At 41.7% G+C, this 25,793-nt stretch overlaps 3 protein-coding genes across 3 annotated transcripts in view; all 3 read right to left on the bottom strand.

The window, feature by feature from the left end:
• rif1 (replication timing regulatory factor 1) overlaps positions 1-9,058 on the bottom strand; it is a 33,408-nt gene extending 24,350 nt beyond the window's left edge. The window contains exons 1-12 of the mRNA XM_083997030.1: positions 8,847-9,058; positions 8,257-8,288; positions 6,255-6,392; positions 6,069-6,147; positions 4,938-5,034; positions 4,676-4,806; positions 4,227-4,321; positions 2,710-2,899; positions 2,525-2,617; positions 1,476-1,614; positions 1,233-1,384; positions 1-92 (exon numbers count right to left, since the gene is read on the bottom strand). The exon at positions 1-92 is cut by the window's left edge and continues 23 nt beyond it. Of these exons, the coding sequence (XP_083853156.1) occupies positions 1-92; positions 1,233-1,384; positions 1,476-1,614; positions 2,525-2,617; positions 2,710-2,899; positions 4,227-4,321; positions 4,676-4,806; positions 4,938-5,034; positions 6,069-6,147; positions 6,255-6,370 (1,184 nt within the window). The 5' untranslated portion in view covers positions 6,371-6,392; positions 8,257-8,288; positions 8,847-9,058. The remainder of the gene's footprint in view (positions 93-1,232; positions 1,385-1,475; positions 1,615-2,524; positions 2,618-2,709; positions 2,900-4,226; positions 4,322-4,675; positions 4,807-4,937; positions 5,035-6,068; positions 6,148-6,254; positions 6,393-8,256; positions 8,289-8,846) is intronic.
• The window catches only part of itgb5 (integrin, beta 5), a 168,599-nt gene that overhangs the window by 53,528 nt on the left and 89,278 nt on the right, over positions 1-25,793 (bottom strand). The gene's annotated exons all lie outside the window — the stretch shown is intronic.
• Positions 11,880-22,324, bottom strand: tnfaip6 (tumor necrosis factor, alpha-induced protein 6; the record flags this gene model as incomplete). The annotated part of the gene is made up of 6 exons (XM_083996704.1): positions 11,880-12,001; positions 12,107-12,147; positions 13,196-13,424; positions 18,932-19,093; positions 20,556-20,693; positions 22,225-22,324. 6 exons carry the CDS (start codon positions 22,322-22,324, stop codon positions 11,880-11,882), a joined length of 792 nt encoding a protein of 263 aa, XP_083852830.1.

Raw genomic sequence — 25,793 nt, 5'->3', positions numbered from 1 at the left:
GCGGCTCCGTTGGGAGTGGCGGCTCTGGACGGCGTCCCGGGGACGGAGGGGGGGTCGCAGCCGATGGTGCAGTTGAGTAGAGGCACAGAGACCTGGACAGAGACAAGACACAGAGTGTGTGTGGGTGTTTACTCATCAACACACATCTGAAAACAAAACAGATTCTGTTCATGAGTTTCTTCGCCTGTTGATTCACAGTTCAGGTGTTTCTGAAAACTCTGGACAAAGTGGAGAGGTTGTTGTGATACTGATCTGAGATTTACTGAACATTTGGAGCATGAAGATCACCAGCGTCAGTTTTACGATGCTGTTCTCATCTTCTTACAACAAAGACCGGCTGCTAATGAGAGAGCGTGTTCTCATGTGCGCCAGATGCTTTTTGCAACTGGGTCGGAGGGTTTGTTTTGTTGAGCTGGGGCTCAGTGAGAATACAAGAGTTGAACTCGGCTGCAGACTGAGCCAAAAGGTCCAAACTAATCTGAGTTTGTTCAAGTCATAGTGAGCGTCACAGTTTGACAGTAAACATACAGCACTTTTCCACTAGCACAACTCGGCTCCACTCAGTTTTTTGCTGTTCCACTAGTACCTGGTACTTTTTTGTTAACAGTCCTGGTTCCAAGCGAGCCGAGGCGATACTAAAACAAACATGATGTCAGCCGATTGCCTTCCACTGATCGGCCAGAGCGTCGTCACCAGAAGAGTCGCAAAAAACACACTGACAACAGCACCACTGATCTGCTCTGAGACTGTTGTTGCTCTGTCACCTGAGTTAACTGATGCTGTGAGGAAAACCACACTGTGGTCTGTGATCGAGGTGCAGACGACTGAGTTTGGATCGAAAAAAGAGAGTGAGAAAACGCGGCCGTCGATACGATGACCCCGCCCCCGCTGAGGAGGAACTATGAAGAACTCAGCTGTGATGGAAAAACACCTAACACCCGTTTCTGGTGAAACGTGGAAGCGGCAACTCAAGGAATCTGGAACCTGTCATAACAGGAGTTTGGTCCATGTGTGTGAGGATCATGAATAAAAAGGAAATGTGAAGATTTGCTTTGAAAGGTGATTTACGACTAAACTTTCTACTAAGTTTTAGGGGCCACTGTGCTCTGAGTAAAAAAAAAAAGTTATTCTGCAGTCACCTACAGGTCTGTCCTGTCGGTCATGACAGATCAACCACTGACGTTTCTAATGGAAATTCATTCAACTGTACGTTTCCTCACTGGCCCACTGACCTGGTCAAAGTTGGTGGAGAGGTTGGGGCCGAGCTGCACCACCAGGTACCACCACACCTCCACCTTGGTGAGCAGCAGAGCTTCCGTCCTCACGTTGATGGACATGAGCGGCTGCATCAGCAGCTTCAACCGCTTGGCGCTGCACAGGATGTCTGAGGACCAACCAGACAAACACATTCATAAAACTGCACACCAACAACAGAGTTCATTGAGTTTTAAAAAGACGAGTGAGCCCGAGCCGACCTGGGTTGAGGGAGAAGTTGTCGATGAGGCTCTTCCAGGCGAGGAAGGCGATCTTCTTGATGGTGGGGGAGGAGCTGCGGAAGCCAAGCTCCTCCAGGTGCAGCAGGGAGTTGATGAAGGGACCTCCTCTGTGCAGCATCTGAGAGGAAACACACACCTTTAACCCCTCTGAGACAAAACACACACGTTTAACCCCTCTGAGACAAAACACAGGCTCTGAGCTGCAGGTGGACAGTTTATTTAATTTTCTTTTTTAAATAACAAATATTTGGTTTCTTTGGTCAGTTAATGAGAGAATCACTGTCTGCTCAATAAACAATAATCAATACAACAGTCAGTCAGAGGAGAAAGCTTTGTTTTCCTGTTAATTTACGATATTTTAAGTCTCATCTGTGATCTTCATCAACACATTTCATCCAACAATGAAACAAGCTGCTTTTTAAATAAAAGGAATAGTTCACCAAAAAATGAAATTCAGTCATTAGTGACTCACCCTCATGCTGATGAATACTCCGGAGTAGTTTTTTATTCCTCAAAGTGCATCTGGAGACCCGGGAGGCCGGTTCGTAGTCCAACGAAGACTTTATATGAGAGTAATAGGGCCTGTCACAAAATTGTCCATAAAACTACACAAAAACCTTGAAATAATCCTCCACACTGCTCGTCCACTGCAATCCAAGTGTCCTGAAGGGAGATAGTCCAAAGTTTAAACTCTGGACTATATTCCCTTCAGGACACTTGGATTTTGTGACAGGCGCTATTACTCTCATATAAAGTTTTGGTTGGACTATGAACCGGCCTCCCAGGTCTCCAGATGCACTTTGAGGAATAAAAAACTACTCCGGAGTATTCATCAGCATGAGGGTGAGTCACAAATGACTGACTTTCATTTTTTGGTGAACTATTCCTTTAAAGATGTTCATGCAGCTCTTGAAGTTTGGATTAAATCTAAGGTGTTTTATTACATTATTATTATTATTATTAGTAGTAGTATTATTATATGTGAACTGTTCTTTATTTGAGACGTTGCCAGGTTTTATTGACTTCACCTTCCCGAGCAGCTTCACGAACAGCGGCCAGAGCTTCAGGACGTTGGTTTCGTTCTTGGACGTGAAGAGTTTCTGCAGCTCTGGGATCAGTTTCTGTGGAGACAACGATAAATTAAAAAAACAGTCACATCCACATTAATATAAACTACAATGTTTTTTTCAGCCTCGGTCGCGCCGCCGCTCACCGTTGACATCAGGGGCTCGATGATGGCGGCCACCGCCGTCTGTTTGTCCAGCAGCAGCGGCATCCCCATCTCCATGGCGGCCGCCGCCCGCAGACGGACTTTGGAGGCCGAGTGGACGACCAGAGGAACGACCAGCTTGGCCCAACGCACGGCGCCGTCGCCCATCTGATCTGGGACCTGCTCCAGGAGCCTTCACACACACACACACACACACACACACACACACAGAGAGAAGTCAGCAGCAACATCAACAAACCTCAACTTCATTTAAACGTCCAGGAGGAAAAAAACATTCAGGTTCTTCATTTGTAGAACAATCAAAAGTTTATTTTATTTACTTCATCACTGTCATGGTTTAAAGGGATAGTTCAGCATTTTGGTACATTGGCCCATTGCCTTAATCCCTATAGTCATAGCAGTAGGTTCGTTACCTTTAATTGTCGGTGCAAGCTATTTTTAGAACGGCGGAGCAGAGCCGTGAGCTGCTCAGAGCTACGCTACGGAGGCTAATGGGATTTCTTGGTTTCCCTCATCAAACTCATCAAATACACAATCCAACAACTCCACAACGCTCTGGTGGACAAGTTGTGACCTGCACATTCACCACGCTATGAGATAATAACACAACGTTACCAGACAGAGTTGTTTTAGAGGGAAATTCATGCAAAACCGCTGATGTGCGTTGCCTTCAGGGACAGTTTTTCATCAAGCAGTCTCTGTATTTACCTCTAAAACAACTCTGTCTGGTAACGTTGTGTTATTATCTCATAGCGTGGTGAATGTGCAGGTCACAACTTGTCCACCAGAGCGTTGTGGAGTTGTTGGATTGTGTATTTGATGAGTTTGATGAGGGAAACCAAGAAATCCACTGAGCCTCCGTAGCGTAGCTCTGAGCAGCTCACGGCTCTGCTCCGCCGTTCTAAAAATAGCTTGCACTGACAATTAAAGGTAACGAACCTACTGCTATGACTATAGGGATTATGGAAATGGGCCAATTTGCCAAAATGTTGAACTATCCCTTTAAAATCCAAGTGTAGAATATAAATTAAAAACAGAAATACAGAAATTGTTTATTTGACCCGTTTGATTTTAATTTAAAATCACATTTTGTTCCTGAACTCCAGCCGACGGCTGAAATCAGAACAAGACTGATTATTTTTGGATCAAAGTTTAATCAGAAACTGAAGGTTTGATCCAGATTGAAACTGGATCACATGATCCGACCTGATCTCACAATCTGTTTTTAGTTCTGAACAACTTGGCCCTGGTGCTGAGAACCAGGACCAGACTGCAGCGATGAAACATGTTCTTTCATATCGTCCTTTCACTTTGACCAAAAGCAGGTTTTTCATCTTAAAGGCCAAATATAAAATGAGTTAATGAGTCCAGATTTCTGGGTCAAAGTTTCAGCTTGAGCCTTTGATTTGTGTTTACGAAATAAAACTCAAACTTTCTGATTCTTTTTCTTAACATCACAATAATTTGACATGAACAAGCCGTTTTCTTTTTTTCCCTACCTTATGATGACGTTGAGAGCTTCGTGCTCCATCACCACGGACTGGATGTCGTCTCTGCTCCACACACTCTCCAGAGTTCCCAGTATCAACGGCACCTGAGCAGGAAACGAACAAAACAAACATGGATCAGCATCTACAAACCTGAAGAGAAACATTAAAGCTCCCAGATTTAAACAGTCTCTCCAAGAAAAAAGGAGAATATGTGATTTATTCAACACATAATCAGCCAAGTCAGCATGTTTTTTGGGTGTCAGTTTTTCAAAGATGCTGCATTTAAACTTGCAACATTTTTAACTTTCTGTAAAGATCTATACAACTTTCTTTTGCGACAGAGTGATAATGAGATCATACAAGCTGCAGAGATTTGGTGCATTTTGCAAGGAAACATGCGATTTATGCGACGACTTTGAAAAAAATGAGTTTCCTTTGCCGCTGCTCCTGATTCTCACCTTTTTGCCGACGACGTCTGTAGGGAAGCTCTGTTTGGAGATTACCCATAATGCCCTGGTGCAGGTGTTCTTGTCTGTGGACTTCGTGACCAGGGAGCAAAGTGCTGTCAGTATGTCGGCGGTGAACGTCTCTGCAGAAACAACACAGACAACACAGGAGGAGTCGGTCAGCAGCAGCAGCAGCAGGTTTGAATCCCACCAGGTCCCATAAACCAGGATGAATGAAATATGTAACTTAATGTAAATATGTAAATGAACGCACCAGGAACTCCAGAGACGACCTGCGAGTGGTAAACACAGAAGCCCAGAGCCTGCAGCGCGGCCTGGCCCAGCTCCACGTTGGGACTGGAGATGTGAACCTGGAGACGACATCACCTCGTTAACACAACAGCTACACAAACAGCTGGACGGTCAGAATAAAAGCACGTGTGTAGAGGATGTGAAGAGGAGAATAGATTGTAAACATACATTTGCCAGGCTAACTTTAAAACAATTAAAACAAATGTGTAGTTCTGTTGCAGGAGTTAAAACTACGGCATTCACAAAGCAAGGAACTGAAAAGCTGTTCAAGCATAACTCAGTTTATGAAGATGTTTAAAAAAGAAAAAACAAGTGCCTATGAAGAAGAAGAAGGAAAAAAAGAAAAGATAGATAGACGAATTGTGTCATTGCTACTTTTTTGGTTTGTTTTTCTTGTCATTATTATGTGTTTTCTTATCTTTAATTCTCTGAAATGGTGTGTTTCATTGGTTTAATGCTTGGTATCTAAGCTAATGTAATTATAACTATAGAAAGGGGCAGGTATTATAAGTAGGGATGGATATCGTTTAGGTTTTATCTGATACCGGTGCCAAACCAAGTCGGTGCTTAAAGATGACTAACCTACAAACTTTGTCCAAAAACAGTGCCTTTTCATTTTTAAGGCATTTTGTGACATGCAAGTTGAACAGAATATTGGATCAGTTGATGAAAAAACAGTTGTGCGTGTACCGTGATAACACCAGGCACCGCTGCAGCGAATCAACAGGCAATAAATAAAAAAAAAACTTGCTCTTATCGGCAGCTCTACTTGCACACAACAAAAACTGACGGTACGTGTGGCGCCGGCACAGCAGTAGAGCTAAAGGGGCGGTACGTCTATTTAAAAAATCTGTGGCACCAAACGAAGCACCCAAATCTGCGTTGCTTTTCAGTTACTACCATTTACGTCGGCACCAGTTCCATTATGGTACCGAGTATCGGTACCCATCCCTAATTATACGTTTTTCTTCATCCTGCTCCTTTCCATTTTTAGTGTTATGTAATTATGTAATGTGTGCAATCATGTAATGCATAAATGGAATTAATAGATATGAAATGAAGTGTGTGCGTGTGTGTTGTGCGACACACTCACCAGGATGGCTTTACCCAGTCGAGGAAAGTGCTTTTCAACAGCGGGGAGGAAGTGTCGTCCCTCCTCTCCGCTGAGTCGGCTGCACAAATAATAATAAAAACACAGAAACAAAACGTTAATTAGTCATCCGGCTCCTGGAGGACGAGGTCAACGATCCAGAAGTGGCGCTCGGACTCGGAGACTCACTTGGCGATGGTGAGGTAGGCGTCGGTCTGGTCGGGCAGTGCAGCGGCGCCGTCCTCCAGAGACTCCAGCAGAGGGAGGAAGCTGGAGCCGCTCGGAGGCCCCGCCGTCGCCATCATTATTACTGCTGCTCCGCTACACCTTTAAAGAGACAGAGAGACAGAGCTTTACTCTACAGGTTCTGTTCAAGGTTCAAGGTTTAACTTCATTATCCTCAGTGAGGAAATTCATGTGGTCGCTAGGGATGAGAATTGAATTCGGTACTTTTATTGGCACCGACCGAATTCCCACCAAAGTATCATTTCACATGGAGTTAAACGGATCCACATTTCGGTCCCTGAATGCACCTTTGCATTGTGTCAGCAAGAGTGGATACAGTCATGGAAGAGTCTGTCTGACACGAATATTTGAGCCTCTCTCTCTCTCCCCCCCCATCACAGCCGTACCGTTCAATAAAGTCCCTGTCACGTAATGAGAGTAGGCCTAAACAAGGACGACGTCTCATCTCGTCAATACGTGAATATTCTCCGGTTCTCGTCAAAGTCGGCACCGTGCAGAGTTTGCAATGCACCCGAGTTTCATTTCATCAAAAAAGGAGGAGAAGCCTAAGAAGACACATCCACACACACACTTTTCCTCCTGTCATGCCTCAATCCATGTTATTTAAATAATTTAAAATGTACATCTTTCATTTATATCTGTTCACTCTGGATCACAGTTAAACGTTACCTATGGTGATGATTTACTGTATCTCTTTTTGATTTCATGCTGCTGCCTGTTTTCTGATTCTATGAGCAGTGACTCGTATCTAGTCTGCATCTACACCTGCTTTGCTTGTGTGAAACAGCCTGCATGTGCATGATGCACATACGCAAACGAGGAGGAAATGAGCCGGTAAACAAATATGGACGCTGAGGAAATGAACACAATATGTAAAGCAATTTTTTTTTCCCCCAAAGCATTTTTCAAAAGGTGCAGAGAATATTATTGGTCACATTTCAGAGCCGAGGAGAAGGAGGAAGAAGAAGAGCATTGTTGAATTTCCCGCCGTCACGTGCAGCTCGATCTGTGTTTCTGTCAGATATCTGCTTTATTTCCTCATGTGAATCTGGTTTCATGGCAACACAACAAACTCTGAATGTAGAATAAATCCATAAAAACAGACGGTTTCCCTGTCACAGTGTTTGTGCAGCAACACATCACGAGGCTCCTGCACCAGCAGCTTTAATTTCATCATCCTGTTAATCAACCAGCTCCGACCACACGACAGTTGTTACACATCTGGACAGTTAGGAGGAGGATCCACTCTTACAGATGTGCTGTTTTTTTTTAATCATTTTATCATGTCATCGAATTTCTTCTTTCTTATTTATAACTTTTGATTGATCAGATCTTTCATTGATCACATCACACACAGGGTTTCTATTTTTAACAAAAGCTCTCTTCCACCTACGTCCTACTTTTACACATCTGTACGAACACAAACTGCTCCACACATGCATCTGCACAAGTTACCAGGGGAAATCAAGTCAAGACAAGTAACTTTGTTTTGCAGCAGGAGGATGACCCCAATTTAAAGGGACAAGACACAAAACTAAACACTTAATCAACACAGGACAGAGACGTGGACAGGAATCAAGCTCAGACAACTCATGCCCCATAAAAATACGTAACTGTAAAACATGTGAAGAGCACGATGACACAGGGAGCAGTGAATAAGTAAAAAACTAAATGGATAAAGTAAGTTAAACTATATAAATAATGAGCTAAACCTAATAAAAAGGAGTGCACTATAACTTATTTAAAAGACAAACAGAAGCGGAGACAAAACTGTTTCTGCAGTGTGTGGCCTTTAACTTCAGGGCCCTTAAATAAGTAGGTAAAAGAGTTTATAATATATAATTAATGCTGAAATAATAATGATAAACTTCATTTTTATGCACTTGAGCTACAAACTGCTTTAGAAGTAATAAATGAGCAGGGCCAAAAACCCAGATGTTCATACCTCAGTCAGATGTTTGTCCACAGTATCCACAGCTGTAAAGACAAGAGGAGAAAAGTTAAGACAGTGTTAAAAAAAAAAAAAACAGCTGCTAGTGAAGGCATCTGAACACTTGTGTGTGTGTGTGTGTGTGTGGGCTGCTGCTACAGAGAGGCCATTACATTACATCACATCATAAACCAAAACAATCACCCAAAAACTGATGCAACACTGTTTTTTCCGACGCTGTTTGAGACCCTCCGCTGCAGCAGACACTGTGTCCGTGAACGCATCACTGTGCACAGCTCTGAACCATGCGACGAGCAGCAGCAGCAGCAGCGGCTAGTTAGCAGCTAGCAGCAGCAAAACTTTGGTACACACACAGGTGGTGGACACACAAACACACGCACACATTCACACACACGGCCGCTGACACCGCCTCACCTGTCCGCAGCTGGAGGACAGGTGAGGCGTGTGGTGTGCACGCTTATTAACCCACAGGTGAACGCGTAAAAAGACGGATAAAACTATAAAAGTCTGTGTTGTTGTGTGTTTTTTCTGCAGGGCTAGCAGCTGCAGCACCACCAGCAGCAGCAGCACCAGCAGCGACTCACCGCAGGGTTCAGGACCGAGAGGAAGCAGCGCAGCAGCGGCAGCGACACCGCATCCAAGCCGGGGAGAGGCACCAGGCCGTCGGCTTCACTCTCCGCCGTGTGTCGCGCTTCTATCCGCGGTGTGTGTGTGTTGCTCGGTTCGGTCAGGTCGGCCTCTTCCTCTTCTTCCTCCTGTGGCTCCTTGTGCTGCTGCCTGCTGCTCTGTTTTTTACCCCGCGAAATCCTGCTGGCGCCAAACCACCACGCATACGTACAAAATTACCTTTGACCCGCCGACGTCACAACCGGCCCCGCCCATTTTTTACCTTATAAGGAAAGAAGCGAACTGACGCCGTTAAAAACCATTGAATAATGATAATGATGCTATTTATATATTATATTCTGCACTCATCTTCTGTTTGTGTGAACCACTGTGACACAATTTGTGCAAATATTTAAAAACACAACATTGCATTAAAAAAATAACCCAATGTTTATATATTATTTAATATTTATCCACAATTTTAGTTTAGATTAGATTAGATTAGATCTTTATTTCAGTCTCAAGGTCCATAGGCAAGATGAACAACACAACAACAGATACACAACACATACAATGAAAGAGAATAAAGCTAAAAAAACATAAAAATAAAAATAAAATAAACTACATATTTGATGTCAAAAACTGAAATTTCCAAAAGTAAAGAAAAAAAGAGACAACTGTACCAGTGTCTCCAGTACAGAGACTGTGGAGCTACTGTTGATGTTGGTCAAACTATTATATTATCTTCTGAGGCATCAAGCCTACACATAAATGTGTACATAAGGTTTTTAAGTAAAGCGTTAAGGGTGTTGACACCTGTATTTCACTCACACTCAGCCATCGAGGTCTCTTAAGTAAAATTCTCAATGCATATAGGCAACCTGCAGTTTCTGCATGCTGGCTTTCTTATAGTTAACTCACAGGTATGCGGTGTGCAGAGGTGTACAGTACTGAGCTTTGAACAGAGATTTTTTGACATCATCTGTACACCAATGAAACCTGCGCGCAGGAGTACTATTTGCCTGCACATACAGTTTGCAGCACTGCCTTCTAATATCATCATCATCTGTCATGTCCTCTGTAAGGAAATGGCCAAGGTAGATAAGAAAACTTTATTGTCCATCACAGAAAAGCACATTTGGCATGGATCAGAACACATTGAAAGAAGACAGACATGATAAAAACAAAAACTTTAATAAAATCCATTTAGATTAGATGAGAATTAGATTATAAAAGTAGCCCACTGGTATATGTCAGGTTGAAAAAACAGGAAAACTGACATGCATGTTCGTTCGTTTATTCCAAGAGAGGACAAACAACGACGTTCCGGTTAACTATTTATTAAATTGGATCATCAAAGGAATCAGATACAAAAAACTCTCCTGTTCAGGAAATCACAGTCTGCATGCAAGCAGTTAGCTGCAACCACCATCCCAAGAGAGCGAGAACTCTCTGTCATCTGCCCAAGACAAAGGCGTTACATTAATTCTTAATACTTCGCACTATGTGTGTGTAATTAATTAAATCTTATTGGTCAGAAACAGGTGGGGAGTGGCTGTGGTTTAGACTCAGCCTTCCCTAAGTTCGTTGGTGCCCTCTGGCTGGCACAGGCTGGTCCCATCTTCCCAGCACACGAAGCTCTGGGCCTGAAACACAACAAACCCTCCCTACACTGACATTAATTTAGGTGTCTGAGGGGTCAGGGCAGATAATACAGATCATTAAAACTCTTCCTCACAACGCTTCACTCAGCAGGGCTCATATAGGCCTCTCATCCTCTCCTCCCTTCGGCCTTGGAGATGTTTTGGCTTCACTGTGGCTCTGTGTGCTCTCAACTTTGCCTCTGAATGATCAAACAGGTTACTGGTACTCATTGCATTTTGAATTAAAGGGATAGTACACCCAAAATTCAAATTTCACTCATTATCTACTCACCCTCATGTCGACTAAGGGCTGGGAGAAGTTCTCCGTGGCTTCTCTGAGTTACAGCGGGGCTCCGTGCAGCACTGCATGTCCATATGACGGTAGCGAACGGGGCTCACTTTTCTTCGTCCAAAAAGACACACCAAAAAACATCCAAATACCTCCATGCTGCTCGTCTGTAATGTCCCTCTTGTATTGAACCCCCAACATGAGAAATTGTTCCGAAAAAAATTAAATAAGTCTATATTTCAAGCTTGTAGCCGAAGCTCCCAGCACTGCTATTCCTGGTCCGTCCAAATCTTGCGCGATTTAATGTTAACATTTGTTAATGTTGTTGATTTATTGTCTGTGTAAATGTCTCTTAAGTTGTGTGTTTGTCTAGATTAGTTTTGTACATTTTCTGTAAATTTCATATCTGGCATACAGTTTATAAGGGTAAAAAATAATGATAAAGAAACTTTAAAAGTATATATATATTAACAGCAGTGATAATAAGGTAATTCAAGGTGTTTCTAGGAAGCAGCAGGTTGATGATGCCAGAAATGTATTCAGAAAAACTGGAAAATGTAAAATTTGTGTGTCTTGAACTAAGATAATTATTTTGTACAGACATTATGCAACAAACCGCACAATAAGAACCTGTAACTGAGCCAATGAAAACTGGGCAGTGCCAGAAAACAATAATCCTAAATAAAACCACTCAATACAAGTTTACAGCCACTGAAAAATTAACATTTAAATTAGGGTTATAGGGCATCTTTGTTTTTATATTTATGCAATTATATCTCCGGTATAGTTTCAAATACATACAGTAGCATAACAACTTTCTATGGCTTATAAAGATGCAGAGATAAGTCACTATAAAGTGAATAAATAGAAACCACATTTGTTTTCTGGATTGTGTGGAAAAAGTCGGGGTTGTTTCTATAACATAAGAACGACATCGCAGAGTTCAGCACAGTTTAATGACCTTGTTTATTCATTTAATTATCCATTTAATGAGCTATAAACACTCATTCATTACAGTAAACGAGGTAATGACATTATAAATACAGCAACAGGATTACATCAGTGTGTTAAACCATCAGTCAGTGAAAGTAGTGGGTGTGATTGTGTGAGAACATCGACGCATTAAAGGCCGTGTATTGTAGCCTGAAGCCGCCGGCGGTGACGGACGCATCGGACAGGAACTTTAACGTCATCACGTTTCCTGTAACACACACAAAAATATATATACATAAAAAAAATGCATCAGTTAGTTAGACAAAAATCTGTTGTTTTAGCAACATAGAAAAATTGTACGTTGACACCTCACCTGTGCTGATCATGTCGTCTGGTAAATAATCACCACAGAACCTGAAAACAAAAAGGAAATTCAGATCAAACATTGAATAATTTCAAGCAAAAATACTTTTTTAAAGGATAATTACCATTTTTTTTACAATCTGGACCTTATTTGTAGCATAAAATACGATCATTTACAGTAGCCATACTCACCCAGAAAACATTGGTGTCATTACAAGTCGTTCTGATGAAATTAGCTCCAGCCGAGAGCCGCGTATATCCGTATAATGGAGTCTACAGGGCAGCAGAATGCAGCCTCTAAATAACACATTATCTGCAGAGAAACTCCTTCATTTCACCAATATTTAGTTATGATACGGTAGTGTTATTCCCCTCTGAGTCCGGGGTTAGCTGTTATCAACATCCGGGGTCTGTAGGTTGACCTACTAGCTAATGCTAAATGCTACGGTTCGTTTCTGCGTGTTTCCGACTTGTCAGAACAAAATGAGCAGCTGGATGAAGTTCAGCTTCCACAGGCTTCCTCTCCTCAACCTGGACTCACTAAAGCTCCGGCTAGTTGAGGTAAAAATGGACCCGAATGCCGAAGCAGAATGATTATTATCAGAAGGAGATGACATCATCCAGGTCAGAGGTCAGTAGGTCAACCTACAGACCCCGGATGTTGATAACAGCTAACCCCGGACTCAGAGGGGAATAGCACTAGCCTATCAGAACTAAATATTGGTGAAATGAAGGAGTTTCGCGGCAGATAATGTGTTATTTAGAGGCTGCATTCTGCTGCCCTGTAGACTCCATTATACGGATATACGCGGCTCTCGGCTGGAGCTAATTTCGTCAGAACGACTTGTAATGACACCAAAGTTATCTGGGTGAGGAAATGATCAGATTTTATGCTAGAAATAAGGTCCAGATTGTAAAAAATGGTAATTATCCTTTAAAGTGAGAATTTGCTGTTTTTCTTAGTTTTTCTCTTGAATATCTTAATTTTTCAACTTCTGGTTGGTTTTTATTGGACATTTTCACTATTTCCTGCCATTTTACAGATGAAATAATGACTTTATAAACTGATTGATTGGTTGATGATCAATTGCTCCTTTACCTGCCGGCGAAGCCCGACACGTCGTCGTAGCTGTCGTACACCTCCAGGTAATCTGCGATGCACGCCGTGTCGTCCTCCACGTCGAACTCCAGGAAGCGGAGGAGGATCTTCTGGCCCAGACGGACCCGGATGTGCCAGTAGCAGATCTGCTCGTCCTGGTACTCGTCAGGGAAACCAGGAGACTGGATCATCTTCTTCTGGTCCGTCAGAACGCCTCCGCACTCCTTAGCTGGAAGACACGAGAACCAACACAAGGTAGAGATCAGAGTTTGGATCTGAAATACAATGAGTTCCTCTAAAGGGATAGTTCATTTGTTCAAGTTCAAATTGGCCCATTGCCATAATCCCTATAGTCATAGCAGTAGGTTCGTTACCTTTAATTGTCAGTGCAAGCTATTTTTAGAACGGCGGAGCAGAGCCGTGAGCTGCTCAGAGCTACGCTACGGAGGCTCATGGTTTCCCTCATCAAACTCATCAAATACACAATCCAACAACTCCAAAATGCTCTGGTGGACAAGTTGTGACCTGTACATTCACCACGCTATGAGATAATAACAGAACGTTACCAGACAGAGTTGTTTTAGAGGGAAATTCATGCAAAACCGCTGATGCGCGTTGCCTTAAGGGACAGTTTTTCGACGAGCAGTCTCTGAATTTACCTCTAAAACAACTCTGTCTGGTAGCGTTCTGTTGTTATCTCATAGCGTGGTGAATGTGCAGGTCACAACTTGTCCACCAGAGCGTTGTGGAGTTGTTGGATTGTGTATTTGATGAGGGAAACCAAGAAATCCCATGAGCCTCCGTAGCGTAGCTCTGAGCAGCTAGCAGCTCTGCTCCGCCGTTCTAAAAATAGCTTGCACCGACAATTAAAGGTAACAAACCTACTGCTATTACTATAGAGATTTGCCAAAATGTTGAACTATCCCTTTAACCACTGGGTTGGTGGTTCGATCCCTGGTTGGTTCCTCCAGTCCACATGCGAAGTGTCCTCAGATAAGATACTGAACCCCAAAACGTACCCCAGATGTGTCATTAGTGTGTTGGGTTTGACATAAATATGCCATATGTAGATTAAAATGGGTGAATGTGACTTTATGTGGTTGTGGAGACTAGAAACGTGCTATATAAAAAATTGCTGCATAAAAGTCCATTGGAGCTGTAAATCATTTCATACTAAGGTCGCTGCCTTCAATGTGGTCACTTCTGTATAAAGGATCTTTGGTGCAGGTCCTGGAGGGGACGACCACACTTTACATACATACACCGTATATTTTCTAATTTACCACACATTTACACTAACCACAGTGAAAAGCTGCTCTGCACCACACAGTCATTCAGGGACGTGGGTAAATTTGGTGTCTTATGTTCTCAGGCCAGACTGCGTTCTCCTTTAATCAGGGGGTGGGACTGTAGACGAGAAGTATTTTTGGTTTGGGGGTCTGTCTGTTCAGAATAAACCGAAAGAAATCCAGCTATTGAGTAAAAGGAAATCAAACACACATGTGGAGACCGGTTGACAACGGCATCAAAAGCTTTTTTTTTACCCACCAGACGAACCTGGAGGGGTCTGAAGATGAAAATGAATTTAGTTTGAAATCGTTTGTTAAGCCGACGTCCAGCTTTGTCTGATGTGGACGGAGACTCGACCTCCAGAGCTGATCAATGAGAGACCGGGAGACAATGTGTGTGTGGCATCTTGTGTCCAGCAGAGAGCGCTAAAGAGTCTGAGTCTGCTGGGTTCATGTATTGATCACAAATCTATTACAACTGAGTTTAAAGCTGCTCTAAACAATTACGTCATGTTTGTGTCCAACCGAAACTCAACTTTAAAGTTTTGTTTCACTGCTCCAGTAGGACGGACACAATGATGCATTTAGAGTTGCATATTTTTATAGGAGTTAGTGGAAACTGAAACACATGCTGCTTCGTTAACATGTTTTTCATAGTAATATGATAATGATACTTCTTTATTCTGTTCAGTTTCTATTATAAAGCAGCAGCAATAGACCTGAGCACTGAAACCTGTAGGCCGACATATGGACCTGGCTGTTCCCTGAACAGCTTTAAATTATGATAATTATCCTCTCTATTCAATATGTTTTTACTTTATGTGCTGTGAGAATGGACGGGGAGGGGGTTGGAGGGGGGGCCGCCTGAGAGGAAACATCTGTATGAAGTCACAGTTAATATTTCTTGTCAAGGAACTAAGTCAAAAGACACGAAACAAGAGATGAAAGCTCAATGAGACACAAACCAGCTATAAAGAGACATACAGTTACCATAAAAAGTTACCATAAGAAGACAAAGAGACATAAACTTAATAATAGAGGCAAAAACTGACGATAAAGATATGAAAAACCACCACTCACTAAAAGAGACAGAAACTCAATGATAAAGAGACATAAAACTACCATAAAATGATACAAACCATCTACAAAGACACAAAGACTCATTAATAAAGACAAAACCTGACAACAAAGAGACACAAAATCACTATGAAGAGACAAAAACCCACTAAAAGAGGTGGAAACTCACTATGAAGAGACAAAAACTGACTACAAAGACACATAAAACTATCTTAAAAAGGCACAAAATCACTATATGAGGAGACAAAAACTCACTAAAAGAGACAGAAACTCAATGAAAAGATTCACAAACTGACAACAAAAAGACATAAAATTACTGTAAAACGATACAAACCGACTACAAAGAAAACAAAAACTCATTAATATAGACAAAACCTGACAACAAGGAGACACAAAATCACTATGCAGAGACAAAAACCCATTAAATAAGTGGAAACTCACTGAAAAGATCCACAAACTGACTATGAAAAGGCATGAAATTAGCATAAAGTGACACAAACCGACTACAAAGACACAAAAACTCATAGCCTAAATAGAGACAAAACCTGACAACAAAGAGACACAAAATCACTATGATATAAAACCACTAAAAGAGGCGGAAACTCACTAAAAAGATCCACAAAAATTGACTATGAGACATAAAATTACCAAAAAAAGAGACAAAATAACTATGAAGAGACAAAAACTCACTAAAACAGATCCACAAACTGACTATGAAAAGACATAACATTACCATAAAACGATACAGACCGACTGTGCAATGACACAAAAACTCATTAATAAAGACAAAACCTGACAACAAGGAGATACAAAATCACTACGAAGAGACAAAAACTCACAAAAAGAGGCGGAAACTCACTAAAAAGATCCACAAACTGACTATAAAGAGACATAAAATTACCAAAAAAGACAAAAAATCTCTATGAAGAGACAAAAACTCACTAAAAGAGGTGGAAACTCACTATACAGACACAAACTGACTATAAAGACACATAAAACTACCATAAAACGACATAAAATCTCTATGAAGAGACAAAAACCCACTCAAACAGACACAAACTGACAACAAAGAGATGCAAACTGGCTACAAACAGACATCAAATTTCCATCATGAGACATAAAACAACCACAGTTTACAGTCGTTTTGTGTATTGGAGGTTGTGGAGCAGCTTTCATCCTGTATCTGCCCTGGGCCAGTGTTCACATAATCCCTGTGTGATTGTTTTTTCTGGGTTTTTTATTTTTATTTTTTTACCCATACGCCACATAAAAGACATATTTCCATGTCTTTGTAATGGACGATAAAGTTTTGCTGATGCTGAATTTGTTTGTATAGCCTACAGTATATATTTTGTTTTTTTCTGGCAGCTTCATGCTTTGCTTTCAACTTTTTATTTTCCAAAGTTCACTAATACTCAAATATCTGCTGGTGAAGTGGCTGACTGTCTCTGTTATCTTCCTCCTCCTCCTCCTCCTCTCCACCAGCATCTTATCCAGACTGGAGCTGCCTTCGCTTCCTGCCGGTTTATTCTCGGTGCGACTGAGATAAGTCACAGGGCAGCGACTGACTGAGATTGCAGCAGCGGCGGTGGTGGTGGCAGCGCTTGACTCATCGTGACGACACAGAGTGAGTCTGTGCAGCCTCAGACTTGATGACTCCTACTTAACCTCTCGTGACTCTTTTAACCACGGTCACACTCATCATCACTTAACTCTGCGACCACACAGATGGACGCTCCTCTTTGGATTGGATTGGATTGTACTTTATTGTCCCGAAGGGAAATTTGTTTTGGGCTCTGAGCCAAACGCTCTTGTTCAGACGCTTTACCTCCAATGAAACAGTCAAACACTACGACGGTGCCGCGTTTTAACTGTTAACTGCTCCGTAAATCACATTTTTATAATCAAACTCCTATTATGATGTGAAAGGGGCGAGAATATAGAATTTAAAACACACCTTTGTTGATGTTTTTAATGTTTTAGTGACACTGATTCTTCTAATTACCTGAATTTCACTTAAAATGTATCATAAATCAACGATCTCAAGGACTTTTTTCATCATGCTTGTTATTTTATAGTGTTGTTTTCCCATTATCTGTTGGAGTTTACACATTCGTTACCACCTTTATCCAACCGCTGGAACAACAAACCCTACGCCAGCATGCGTAGCCTACAGTATAGGGGACTGTGGTTGTCATGGTTATAACAATAAACATGCATAATGAAGCAACAGTGCCGTATACCTTGGGCGCCATGGATACTATGATAACAGTCATACTAGCTTGGTTAGGTTGCGTTAAAAAAAAAGATTTGAGTTTAAATAAACAAATTAGTGTTGTCATAGTTACGATAATAACAACATGGTGGTTTTTCTCCAACATAACCTCCTCTTTGTCTCTTTGTCTCCGCATCCAGCGAGTGAACTAAACGGCGACGAAATCTTGCACGAAAGTGTCCTGATATGCATCGGAACGATTTTATCGCGAGTAGGCCTATATTCTATTGGTTCAGAATAATCTAATTATAATCTAATTATCGAGGGATGTAAACAAACTTCTGGCGCTATTTTTAGATTCCATTTCCTGGTTGCCGTTTTTGACATCTTGGAGTATTAATATTTTTTTATTTTATCTCAATGAAAGAAATTCGCTCATATTCTTTTCTCTCTGCTAACTAGCTTGTCAACAGGAAGCAGCATGTACTTTTCAACCAATTAGAAGTGTTTAGGGGCGGGACATGGCCGCGGTAATATATGGTATTCTAATATGGTAAAGACACAAAAACTCATTAATAAAGACAAAACCTGACAACAAAGAGACACAAAATCACTATGAAGAGACAAAAACTGACTACAAAGATACATAAAACTATCATAAAAAGACACAGAATCACTATATGAAGAGACAAAAACTCACTAAAAGAGACAGAAACTCAATGAAAAGATTCACAAACTGACAACAAAAAGACATAAAATTACCATAAAACGATACAAACCGACTACAAAGACAAAAACCCACTTAAAGAGGTGGAAACTTACTAAAAAGATCCACAAAAATTGACTATGAGACATAAAATTACCAAAAAAAGACACAAAATCACTATGAAGAGACAAAAACTCACTAAAACAGATCCACAAACTGACTATGAAAAGACAGTAGTATTAAACTACGTTACCGCAATTTTTACCCTCTGCTCCTGTCATAATCACTACGGCCACTAGGTGTCACCTAATAACAGAATGTAACTATGGGACATAACAACCTGCTGCAAACTTTTTTCTTCTTTCGTTATCTAAAATTACAGATGTGCGCAATTTTTTTTCAAACAGGACTTAACAACGTACAGAAGGTGAACAATGTTGCGAACTCACAGTCGGGGTTGTAGCAGTAAACGTCCCACTTCTCGCTCTTGTTCAGCCTGTAGCCGTAGTCGACGATGCCGACCTTCCCGAAGCCGCAGTTGGCTCCGGCCTTGACGATGGGGTAACCGACCCGACCTCTGTCGAACCATCCGGCCGAGCACACGTGGAAACCTGAAGAAGAATAAGAGGAGAAAAACATCTGGCTGTCAAGGGCCCCAACAGACGACCAAAAACTCTCAAAAACTCCCAGATGCCCCATTTTTTACAGAGGATTTTCGAAATAAAACCTTTGAGGATGTTTCCATTGAAAAAAAAAATCCAGATGTGCGAAGATAAAAGGCTTGTAGAAGCGAGTTCAATAGTCTCAGGTTGTATATAATATGTCATCCTGCACAAAACCTACAGACACAACTCAGGGCTGAGACAGACCCACAAGTTAACCATCCTGATACGGTTGGGGAAATATAAATGTAGTAAAATTTGTGACTCTTGAACTATTTTATGACCTTCCTTTTTCAATTTTTTCTCAATTACTCTTTCTCTTCATTGTTTTTTCTCTGGGAATTTTCCATATCTCTTGTTTTATACCCATGTGTGTTGCTTAACCCTCTAGGCGCCCAAGTTTATTTGGGAAAATATTAAGTTTGGATTTCAGGATTTCACAAGGCTATAGCTTTTAAGCGGTGAGAGATAAATCTATGGTGTAAATGAGAAAAATATTCATAATGACCTAAAGTTTGTGATGGGAGTAAATATACTCATCTAATTTGCATATTGTGACATCACCGGGTGGCAGCCCCATTGGATTACGTGACTTCCAGTAAAACTGAATTTTGAACATATTTACACAGGAAAAAAAAATTATATTGACATCTCATCCTCAAAGTAAAGGAACAGGGGTCAGATTGGAGCATTTACAGGCACCTAGAGGGTTAATTAGCCCATTATACTGTATGTATATACCAGCATGTATACATAAAACTATCTTTGGCTCCATAAAAAAAGAAATATCTGTGCAGAATAAAATAAAACGTTCTGTAAATTCTCTCTGCCAACCACAGCCCCCCTGAGAAGAACAGCCCAGGACGGAGCTTCTGCAGAGCATTAAAAGGAGTTTTTGTTCTCTTCTCTTTTGTCGGTTTTACTTCATTCGTGGCGACGGCTCCAGTCAGAGTCTGGTGTGGAGTTACAATGAGCAGACCTCAGTCAGAGCCCAGATAACAGAGGGGGCCTCGGTGGCAGGCGGTGATGATGCCAGAGTCGGTAGCTGGATTTCAAATGTTAAAGGTGTCGTATTTTAACGGCACTATAGTGGGAGAGTTTTAAGGTTTGGATTGAAGAAGCTCTCGTGGAAAGAAAGAGTTTCCCTCACTGACCTTTAACCTGCCAACACACATAAACCTCTGTATCTCTGTAAAAGCATTCACTTACATCACACACTCACTCAACGTCTGTGCAGACTTTATTTCATGGGAGAGAGCTAAGACAAACACAACTGTGGTCACGGTTTTTTGGGGAGGTTAATGGATCGTGAGCAATGACACTAAACCGGCTCAGGGTTGAGTTACGACTCTCTCCATCCTCATCATCATCATCATCATGTAGTGGATGTGTTGCTGCAGTGCAGTCAGACCTATCTGTCGAGCCGCCTCCAGCTGCTCGTACGTGGCCAGACTCCCTCCCTCGTACTTGCAGACTGCCTTGGCCTCTTTATACGTCAGCTGGTATCTCCCTTTGCGCGATTCCCGGTGGTAAACTCCAGCTGCCTGTTCTGTCAAAGAGACGGAAAAACAAAAGCTGTTTTAACTGCATAGGGGAAACAAACCTGCAGCGAGAGAAACTGAGCTCCCTGGTCTGTGGAGCTGCAGTCGAGCCGGTGACAAGTGTTTCTAGAGTCGAAACCATGGAGGCAAATTAACTGTGTGACATTGTGCTTCGTATTTGGACGCCTGTCAACAATGTGGTCACTTGCTCCTCAGCGGGGAGTCCTCTGCTGATCCTGTTTGGGCTTTTACGCATGCATGACCGCAAAACTAGGCAGAGGGACTGAGAAAATTAGCCTTGAGCTTTTGCACATGTCGACTTTTTTTTTTTTTTTTTTGCTTTTTCTCGTCATGCAACAGGAGTTGGGCTGTCGATTCTGTGGTAAATGACGAAGTTTGTGAAGTTTTTTTTCATGCTGCTGCTGCTGCTGCTGTTGTTTCAGTCCTGTTTTCATTCACTAATCATATACAAAATATAGGTGATAGTTTGTATATGTGTATATATATAGGTAGATTTTATTCTTTATTTTACTCTTTTATATTATTGCTACATCTGTCTGCATTAGCTAAGTACTCTCTTTCAGAATGTTTGGAGCAGCTGACAGATGAATTTCCTTCGGGATTAATAAAGTATCTATCTATCTATCTATCTATCTATCTATCTATCTATCTATCTATCTATCTATCTATCTATCTATCTATCTATCAAGTTCAATATCTGCTTTAATTAACAGAAAACATTACACATTCTTCAAACTCTTTGTGCAGCAGCTGTAATCTGCAGAACCCGAGCTCAGCGATAATGCAACAGAACAGAGGAGAGCAGATGAATGAATAATGGTAAACGCTGTGAGAAGTGAGGTCATAATATGAAACACTCCATGCAGCATGCAGGCGTCCACTCTCACCTCGTAAAAACACAAACAGTGTGTAGAGTGAGAGAGGTGCTTGAACGCAGCCTGTCCAACATTCATAATCAACACTCAGAGAAACAGAAACAGAATGAATCAAACTATATCTGTTGTGTTTTGTGTTTTTGGGGGGCTGAAGCTGCACAGATGAAGTCACACACACTACAGCCCCTCATGTTTACTGGCCCCAGTGCAGAACTCAGCCACAGCCAGGTCATAAACAAGCAGGTTTGGCACTGAGGCTTGAAGCTGCTGGACGGCTGCATATAGACCATTAATCCTCTATTTTTTCCACTCACACAACTTTTTTTTCTCTTTTCTTTTATGTGAAGATGCTGTGATGACTGTGCATAATAAAACACACAGACATGAAGTTCCCACAGCACATGAGAAGATCTTAAACTTCAGCGCTCAGTTACATTTAATCAGCAGCCTGATGATTAAAAACTGCACATTGTAGCCTAATAACTGAAAAATAAAAAATAAGTGAAAAATAAAAGTTAAAACAGCGTTAGTTGTGTAAATATTTAGCCTATAACCGGTCGCTTCATCACAATGGAGAACAAGGTGAAGTGCGACAACTTTTTAACCTACAACCAGCAATAAAGAAAAGACAGAAGATCCTCACCGAGCCATATGGAGTTGTGAAATATTCCGTTTTTGAAGCCCCACGCCTGCGCCTCTTTGAGCAGGAAGCCGAAGGTCCAGAGGAGAGCGAGGAGCCGCATCCTGCAGCTGCTGCGGGTGCTGGCCAGATGTTTCCAGGAGCTCGCGCCGCCGCCTCTGGCTTTATACAGCGCAGCTACCGCTCCGTCACCGTCACCGGACCGGGGCCGATCCCCGAGAGAGAGAGGCGGGAGGGAGGGAGGAGGAGGTCGACCAGGGCCCGGGTCTTCAGAGGTGGAGGAGGAAGTACCCGGATCAAGAGGTAAAAAAAAAAAAAAAAAAGTATGGAGTTGCAAAATCATTTCACTGATTCATTCATTCATCGTTTATCTCATTCTGAGATAGAGACTTTATTTACAGCTGAGCAGTGTTGAAAGTTGAAAAGTGAAAGGGGAAGGAAAGAAAAACCCAAGAAATAGGCTAAAACAACAATAAAAATCCACAAAAATATCTACAAAAAAACTCAACAATGATAAAAATAAATAAATAAAGATAAGCTAAAACAGGAACATCTGGAATCTGGAACAGCTCTTACTACTAAGATAAAGCTGCCTATTAGGGCAGGTGTGCATGTAGCTACTGTAGGCTATTACTGGTTTTTAATTGATGTGCATAATGTCAGCATAACTTTAATTAATATTTCATTCTTTACTGTGATTTCAATATACTTGGTAGAAATTCGATTCATTGTACTTTTATGGCTTTTTTTCTGTTTTTGTTTTTATTGTGATATGGACAGAGCCTTCAATCAATCAAATGTTATTTATACATATAGCACCTTTCAAAGCAAATAAATGTCTTTCAAAGTGCTTTACATTTTAATTGAAAAAGTATATAAGTGAAACAAGAAGAATGACTTGGAGACTAATGCACGAAGATTAAAAACAACAATAAAATTTAGCAATAGGCTTGTAAAAGATAAAAACACAATAAAACATGATAAAACATAAATAAGAGAGACAATAATTGAAGAGAAAGAGAGAAAGACACAGAGAGAGAATAAAATGCAGCAATGGGCCTGGGTCAGGATTTGAACCCAGGACGCTGACACCTCCTCTTTTCTCTCCTTTTAGCTCTGGTTTGGTCTCCTCCACCGGCTCTGGAGCTTTTTTTGCTGCTGAGTTAATGGTTTCAGCTGCACAACTTCAGGTCCACACACACTGAGCTGCAAACAGGAGGCAGATGGTTTACTATGCAGTTGAAGATGCTGAATTCAACTGGACAACAGCTACAGGAAAGAGTGACATTTATATATATTAGTGACATACCATACATGTTGTTTTTACCTCTGGTTGTCATGGCTGCTGAGAGCCAATCAGAAAGCGACTGTGGGCGTCTACGTCATTGTTTCCAATGTTTCCAACAGTCTTGAATTTTCGCCCAACGCCTATAGACATTAGACAGTCAAGGCCTTGGACATCCTGAAACCAGCCCAGCTGCTTTTTCCAACATGTTCTGTCTTAAGTCCTCGAAAACTCTGGAAAACTCTAAATTTAACAGTGAGGTGTGAACGTCATCCGTCGGTGTTGGGTGGGCCTCGGAAAGTGGGTTCAGACAGGTTGAACAGAATTAGGGTGAGACACTGGAAGGTGGAGATGGAGCTTCCTGTCTCAGAGGAAGGTGGGTGGATGTAATATTGTTTAATAAAAGTGATTAGATAATAAAAGTCCTTGGCTCCTTTCTCACCTCCACAGAACCGACCAATCACAGCCCGAGGTTGGTGTGAACGCCTGAGTGTCAACGAGTATATCAACCTCTGAGGCTGCAGTTCCTCTTCTGACCACTAGAGTGAGTCTCCAGCTCTGAGTCAGTCTCCATAGACTCCCATGTTAAAATGTCCTTTAAAGGGATAGTTAAACATTTTGGCAAATTGGCCCATTGCCATAATCCCTACAGTCATAGCAGTTGGTTCGTTACCTTTAATTGTCGGTGCAAGCTATTTTTAGAACAGCAGAGCAGAGCCGTGAGCTGCTCAGAGCTACGCTACGGAGGCTCATGGGATTTCTTGGTTTCCCTCATCAAACTCATCAAATACACAATCCAACAACTCCAAAACGCTCTGGTGGACAAGTTGTGACCTGCGCATTCACCACGCTATGAGATAATAACACAACGTTACCAGACAGAGTTGTTTTAGAGGGAAATTCATGCAAAACCGCTGATGCGCGTTCCCGTCGGGGGCAGTTTTTCGGCAAGTAGTCTCTGCATTTACCTCTAAAACAACTCTGTCTCGTAACGTTCTGGGACAAGGACAGCTGCTGCAGATGTAAATGCACTAATTGTTATATTTTTAATTCATCTTTTGTTCACCTATATTGTAAATGAAGTCTCTGCCTCGGTGTCTTCCTGTTAAAATGATTTTTTTTTGTTCAGCTTCAGCAGCTGTTGGGAAAAGTCACTGAGAGTTACCAGAACAGTGACTGTGATGTAGGTCGGAGGCCCTGTGGTGAGTTACGAGGGGGTCCACACCTCGAGTGAACTCTTTCACATGTTGTCATGGTGATATAGTAACACTGACTGACGCAACCTTATGATGCTTTAACGCTGCATCATCATTTTATCATTTTGATGTTGTGTTTAAAGACCAGAGGCCTCCTCAGCTTCCCCGCAAAGTCCCGTCACCACAGTTGCTCAACATCAGGCCACAGCGAGGGGTGGGGGGGTAGGAGGGGTGAGGGGGTGGGTGGGGTAGGAGGGCATTGTTGAGGAGAAAGGGCAATAATACACAGCACCATGTGTGAGGTTGTTTCCAGATGTGAGGTGTCTCCCACAGCGTCATACAGTAATTGTGTAAAAACCAAACTGAGTGTTTCCTAACAGAGTCCCCACAGTCCAGAGCAGAATATGTTGTTGAACCTTCGATCAGATATTGAGCAAGTTTTATTTGGATTTAAGACTAATAATCAACTTTTGAAATGTAAAAAATAACAATTAGCAAAGTAATGATAAGCAATTTCAGTTCTATTTCTGTTTCAGCATTTTCTTAAACCTCATTTAAACTTCAAGGTCAGACATACAGTACTACTCCCAAGAACAGAAGAATCTGTTTAGCTGCTGAACACTGGAGGACTGTTAAAGGGATAGTTCACCCAAAATTGAAATTTCACTCATAATCTACTCCCCCTCATGTGGACTAAGGGCTGGGAGAAGTTTCAGAGTCCTCCGTGGCTTCTCTGAGTTACAGGGGGTCTCGGCGTAGCAGTGCATGTCCATATAACGGTTGCAAATGGATACCAACTGTCTTCGTAACAAAAAGACACACCAAAAAACATCCAAATACCTCCATGCTGCTCGTATGTAATGTCCGTCTTGTATTGAAGCCCCGAAATGCAAAATTGTCCCGGAAAAAATTAAACAAGTCTATATTTCAAGCTTGTGGGGAACCAGGAAGAGGAGCTTCGAGAAGCTTCCGCTACAAAACAAGCTTGAAATATAGACTTATTTAATATTTTTCGGGACAATTTCGCTTTTCGGGGCTTCAATACAAGACGGACATTACATACGAGCAGCATGGAGGTATTTGGATGTTTT

Source organism: Trachurus trachurus, assembly GCF_905171665.1.
Source record: "Trachurus trachurus genome assembly, chromosome: 21".
Classification (NCBI taxonomy): domain Eukaryota; kingdom Metazoa; phylum Chordata; class Actinopteri; order Carangiformes; family Carangidae; genus Trachurus; species Trachurus trachurus.
This window is presented reverse-complemented; position numbering and strand designations above follow the sequence as displayed.